This window comes from Pyricularia oryzae, chromosome 1 (assembly GCF_000002495.2).
Source record: "Pyricularia oryzae 70-15 chromosome 1, whole genome shotgun sequence".
Taxonomy (NCBI): Eukaryota; Fungi; Ascomycota; class Sordariomycetes; order Magnaporthales; family Pyriculariaceae; genus Pyricularia; species Pyricularia oryzae.
The window spans coordinates 2,796,965-2,803,644 of NC_017844.1; the positions used below are offsets into that span (position 1 = coordinate 2,796,965).

Genomic DNA, 6,680 nt, shown 5'->3' on the forward strand with positions numbered 1-6,680 from the left:
GGTTCGCTAACCTCTTCTCCATCGTTCAAAGCTTCTAAACAGTCCCTATTATTTTCCTGTGCTTCATAAACGTTTTTTTTGCTGACCAAAAGCTCGTTGGGATCCGGAATTACCCTTTTCCTTTTGACCGGCCGTACCGCCTCCAATTTTGCGTTTAACAAACTGATTTTTTGCTGAGCTTCAGCCAATAAGATATCCTTGGTTTCGAAGCTTTTTTGGACTTTTGCAAACAAAAGCCGTGAAGTGGCGTTACTTTTTTCGGACCGGGAAATTTCCTGTAGTTGAAGTCGAATATCTCGGGTCGTTTTAGGGGTTTTCCAAATAAGTAAAGACTGGTCGTTAATTTTTTGGGTTGGGCTTTCCGGTGTTTTATCCCTTTGGAAGCCGTTATTTTTACCTTTTTCGACGTTGGCGTTGCTATTTTCTAACAAAAAAGGGTTTAAAAGTGGTTTTGCCAAGTTCACCGGCCATAACCCCGTCGTACGCCAACCAGATTGAATGGTTTTTGCTATAAATGCTTTTGATCTGGCTTTTCGATAGCAAAGTAGAAAGTTTCGTTTCCCAACAACCGTTGAACAGCAAAACTGGTTTACAAATCCCAGGTGACGTCGATAAGCTTCCTTTAACGGCCCAAAAACCGATAAATCCAACGGTTGAAGAACGTGTGACGAATGAGGGGGTAAATATAGGAGTTGAATATTGTTTTGCAAGCAAAGAAGCATAAATTCGTCCGTTATATGTGATCCATGGCCATCCAGAACTAATAACCGCTTTTCAGGGGTTAAAGGTTGGGTATACGGAATAAACACCTTTTTTAACCATTCGATACCTGTTTCATTATTTGTCCACCCGTTTTCGGTTGCATGAAATTGCCAGGTATCGAAAGGACTTAAATCAGCTGGAAACCATTGTTGCTGTACGTTTTTCCCCTTAAATATAACGAGGGGAGGTATAACAGCCCCCGTAGCTGATACACATTCGATTATGCTCGTCCAACCCCGCGTTCCAGGCTCTTTTCGCTGTAATGGCCGGATTTTATTACGCCCTAACACCAGGCCATTAGATCCTTTGCCTTCCATTATACCTGTTTCGTCCATATTCCAACGGTTGGCCGGTTTTATAGTATCGACAACGGGATTTTTCAAATAGGACCACCAAGATTTAATTACCTCGGTTGTAGCCCCATTAACCCGGGCATTTTCTATTCGCCGGGGTCTTTGGGTTTTCAAAATTGGATATCGGGCTATAAAACGGCTAACCCAATGTTTCCCAAGGCTTTTTCTTTCTCCGGCGGCCTGAAGAATTCGTTCCGCAAAATAGCGTAGTTCTTGATGCGTTGGCGGAAGGCCTAACGCGGCCTGCGCAAGTACCCAATCTGCCAAATAGGTTTCCTGCTCCTGTGAAAGCCTTTGACAAAATCTTTTCGCTTGTTGAATTGACTGGGCCCCCTTTAAACGATCGTGAAGGGTACTCCGAGGAATACCCCATTTTTGCGAGGTTTTGTGAACTGATTTGCCATTTCTTATGTCAGAAATGGCAGCAAGAAGCTGATTTTCAGTGTACTGTTTCATTGGAAGGTTTGGAGCAAGAATCTTCAAAAATCAAGTTCTAAAGTGAAAAATTCGTCTAGATATTTATAAAATAAAACAAAGGGTTGACGTGGCTGAGTAGATATTTTTAGGGGCCGGACTTTAGGGGGGTCGGAGATGTGGAGCCCAACGTTATACGAAAAGAAGCATATCGACTTATACCGAGACGACCAATCAGTACAGTTTCCCGGATTGCCATTTCAGGCACAGATCCGACATCCTACAGGACCAGTCAATGCAACTTTTGGAGACCACCCGACCTTGGACACCAAACACCCTCAACACGCAGAGATCTTTTGGGCAGAATGCTTCCGAGACAACTGTGGACTCCACTTAAGCAGGAAGATAGTCCACAACTTTTTCCCACGACGACGCAAAGCAACAGGCATTCACGAAATATATACCACAACCGACCTACCAAATTGGGAAATTAAAATAAGACTTAACATTGAGCCAGCCGCAATCTTCACGCCTAACGACAACTACCCCATGGCGTGTTGCAACCAGAAACAATTCCCATGGTATGAGTGCACCCGAAGCGTATGCAGAGTACATATGCTAGCCAAAGCACAGGCCTGGCACGAACAGAAATTACGGCAACCAGGACCTGCACCAATAACCAGAATTGTGTGGAACCCCAACGTACGAGACAACGAGATAACCACGAACGCACGCAAGACACCCGTGCCAGCGAAACACCCACTTGACCTAGTCGAAACAAGAAGTAGCCGCACACCCAGGGACAAGAAAAACAAGGACCCACGACGCGAGTCCAGCAAGTCAAAAAACTAAGACAGCCAGACGGCACAGGGCACCGAACGGCGACAACAGGAACGGAACAAAAAACCCTGAACGCTACACAAGACACCATAGCAGCACATAAACACATATTTCTCGACATACGACTCGATGGCAGACCCATACGAGCACTCCTCGACAGTGGAGCACAAGGCAACTACATTTCACCAAGGGTCGTAGCGAAACGACGGATACCTTGGCAGCAAAAGAAGGAACCATACCAGTTGCAGACCGTGGAAGGAGAGGCAGTTTCATACGGGAACGGCACCATCGAAACAGAGACCGTACACCTCTGGATGGAGAGCTATGGACGAAAGGAACAAATCACCTTAGATATTACGGAAATAGGGGACAAAGACGTGATATTAGGAATCCCCTGGCTCAGAAGGAGCAACCCCCGGATAGATTGGACAACCGGCCAAGTCCAATGGGAAGAGCCGTTAGCCTCTGAAGGAAAACCCGAGAAACGGACTTCACGCAACGAGCGTAGGGCACAGGAGCGAAATCAACAAAAAATTATGGCGCTATTGAGGAAAAGCGAGCCACGCCTGGAGCCAACATCGGAAGGATCGCGACTATCCATGAGCGAAGAACGATCGAATTTTACCACATTGATCGACAACATCCCGGCCGAATACCGGATGTATGAGCGACTATTCAGCCCCGAACTCGAAACAGGACTACCCGAGCATAATCCGTTCGACCACGAGATACCATTGAAAGAAGGAACACAGCCCAAATTCCACAAGATATACGGCTTGAACCCGACACAAATGGAGGCACTAGACGAGTACCTCGCAGAAAACCTCAAGAAAGGTTACATTAGACCATCGACATCACCAGCAGGATACCCAATCCTCTTCGTACCAAAGAAGAACGGAAAATTACGACTATGCGTGGACTACAGACAATTAAACGACATCACCATAAAAAATTGCTACCCACTCCCACTAATAGAAGAACTCCGAGACATGCTCTACCAAATACAATGGTTTACGACATTAGACCTCAAAGGAGCATACAATTTGATCCGCATGAAGGAAGGCGAAGAATGGAAAACCGCGTTTCGCACCAGACGAGGACATTATAAGTAACGTTGAGCTCCACATCTCCGACCCCCCTAAAGTCCGGCCCCTAAAAATATCTACTCAGCCACGTCAACCCTTTGTTTTATTTTATAAATATCTAGACGAATTTTTCACTTTAGAACTTGATTTTTGAAGATTCTTGCTCCAAACCTTCCAATGAAACAGTACACTGAAAATCAGCTTCTTGCTGCCATTTCTGACATAAGAAATGGCAAATCAGTTCACAAAACCTCGCAAAAATGGGGTATTCCTCGGAGTACCCTTCACGATCGTTTAAAGGGGGCCCAGTCAATTCAACAAGCGAAAAGATTTTGTCAAAGGCTTTCACAGGAGCAGGAAACCTATTTGGCAGATTGGGTACTTGCGCAGGCCGCGTTAGGCCTTCCGCCAACGCATCAAGAACTACGCTATTTTGCGGAACGAATTCTTCAGGCCGCCGGAGAAAGAAAAAGCCTTGGGAAACATTGGGTTAGCCGTTTTATAGCCCGATATCCAATTTTGAAAACCCAAAGACCCCGGCGAATAGAAAATGCCCGGGTTAATGGGGCTACAACCGAGGTAATTAAATCTTGGTGGTCCTATTTGAAAAATCCCGTTGTCGATACTATAAAACCGGCCAACCGTTGGAATATGGACGAAACAGGTATAATGGAAGGCAAAGGATCTAATGGCCTGGTGTTAGGGCGTAATAAAATCCGGCCATTACAGCGAAAAGAGCCTGGAACGCGGGGTTGGACGAGCATAATCGAATGTGTATCAGCTACGGGGGCTGTTATACCTCCCCTCGTTATATTTAAGGGGAAAAACGTACAGCAACAATGGTTTCCAGCTGATTTAAGTCCTTTCGATACCTGGCAATTTCATGCAACCGAAAACGGGTGGACAAATAATGAAACAGGTATCGAATGGTTAAAAAAGGTGTTTATTCCGTATACCCAACCTTTAACCCCTGAAAAGCGGTTATTAGTTCTGGATGGCCATGGATCACATATAACGGACGAATTTATGCTTCTTTGCTTGCAAAACAATATTCAACTCCTATATTTACCCCCTCATTCGTCACACGTTCTTCAACCGTTGGATTTATCGGTTTTTGGGCCGTTAAAGGAAGCTTATCGACGTCACCTGGGATTTGTAAACCAGTTTTGCTGTTCAACGGTTGTTGGGAAACGAAACTTTCTACTTTGCTATCGAAAAGCCAGATCAAAAGCATTTATAGCAAAAACCATTCAATCTGGTTGGCGTACGACGGGGTTATGGCCGGTGAACTTGGCAAAACCACTTTTAAACCCTTTTTTGTTAGAAAATAGCAACGCCAACGTCGAAAAAGGTAAAAATAACGGCTTCCAAAGGGATAAAACACCGGAAAGCCCAACCCAAAAAATTAACGACCAGTCTTTACTTATTTGGAAAACCCCTAAAACGACCCGAGATATTCGACTTCAACTACAGGAAATTTCCCGGTCCGAAAAAAGTAACGCCACTTCACGGCTTTTGTTTGCAAAAGTCCAAAAAAGCTTCGAAACCAAGGATATCTTATTGGCTGAAGCTCAGCAAAAAATCAGTTTGTTAAACGCAAAATTGGAGGCGGTACGGCCGGTCAAAAGGAAAAGGGTAATTCCGGATCCCAACGAGCTTTTGGTCAGCAAAAAAAACGTTTATGAAGCACAGGAAAATAATAGGGACTGTTTAGAAGCTTTGAACGATGGAGAAGAGGTTAGCGAACCGGGAGAGCCTGACAATGATTGTATTATTGTGCGTTAATAGTTTTACATTTAAATCGGTTTATAAAAGGGGTATTTCGTCGTTACATTTTTCAAGGGGGCCGGACTTTAGGGGGGTCGGAGATGTGGAGCCCAACGTTATGTAGGGGTTGTTTTCCCTTGCTGCGTTGTACTGGCTCGAGGGCATGGTCTCTTCCTCGCTGGACTCTTCCTCGGAATCCTCGCTTGATTCTTGTGTTGAGGATTGATTGGTTGTCCTAATGTGGTGGGTTTGTCCCAAAGGTTCCTCATCCGATTCTCCGGAGGCATCCGAGTCCGTGAGTTCGGGTAGTTGGGTCTCTTGTCGGTGTAACTTCGTTGGTTGTCCTGTCCCTAGGGGTACTCGGTTTCCTACTGCTAGGGTTCGAGTGCCTCGGGGCTTCTGTGGGTACCATCCTGCGTCGTTTTTGGAGCTGTTGTGTACCATGCAATTGTTATCGTAGCAGGTGGTCCAGCTCATCGTGCTGTGTTGGTCAGGCCGTAGTTGCTGGTAATTGGTGGCATTAAGTCCTCGTGGTTTTTCGGTCTTGCCCCTAAAATCAGGGATATCTTCCTGGTTTCTTGGGCAGTTTCTGGCGATATGCCCTGTCTTGTCGCACTTGAAACACTTGCCACTCTTGGGGTCTTTGCGGGGCTTCTTGTGTTGTGTGGCACTGAGGTCCATGGGTCCACTGTGGGTACCATAAGTTGTACTGTAGGTCTGGGGTGCCATGTGACGGGGCTGCTGCCATCCACTATTGTTTCTGTGGTATGTGGGTTGGGGGTGTTGGTACTTGCGTCCCGTGTTGGTTTGTCGAGTTGAGGTGACGAACACTCGCTGTCCGCCTTGTTTTTCCTGTCGGCGTTCGTAAATCCGGTTGTCGAGTTTGATGGCAAGTTCGACGTACTCGAGGAAATTCTCGGGTCGGTCGAGCTTGGATACCTCGTCTTTTACTTCTGACTTCAGTCCCTGGTAGAACTGGAGGATTTTGGTTTCTTCGGTCATGTCCAGCCTTGTTGCTAGCCTTCTGAATTCGGCTGCATAAGCGGAGGCTGATTTGGTTTGTCGTAGGTTGGCCAAGTCTCGTTCGGTCTGTCGTTTCTCATCGGGTTCCTGGAATAAGGAACGGAGGGTGCGTTCATACCCTGCGAAGGTTGAGAAAATGTCGGTGACTTCTTGGCGTCGTTCTTCGGGGGGTACATCAAGCCATTCCTGCAACAGAGGCTCGAACCAAGACAAGGCTCGTCCTCGGAGGAAGGTGGCCGCGTGTACCACTTTTTCTGTTTCGCTGCGGAAAGTTTCCAAATGGAATGCTTGGTAAGTGCGTACCTGTACGAGGTACCCTTTAAGTTGTCCAGGTGTGCCATCGAATGTGGCTGGGGGGTTAAGCTTGAGTCTCTCGCGCCCATCAAGAGGGGTTGAGGTAACGTTAGCACTGGCTCGAAGAGCCTGGAGTTCCTCT

General features: G+C 46.4%; 1 protein-coding gene across 1 annotated transcript; it reads right to left on the bottom strand.

Moving 5' to 3' along the window:
- Positions 1-5,260: 5,260 nt before the first annotated feature.
- On the bottom strand, positions 5,261-6,627 carry MGG_16168 (uncharacterized protein; the record flags this gene model as incomplete). The annotated part of the gene is made up of 2 exons (XM_003709470.1): positions 5,261-6,270; positions 6,363-6,627. 2 exons carry the CDS (start codon positions 6,625-6,627, stop codon positions 5,261-5,263), a joined length of 1,275 nt encoding a protein of 424 aa, XP_003709518.1.
- Between the last annotated feature and the right edge of the window lie 53 nt (positions 6,628-6,680).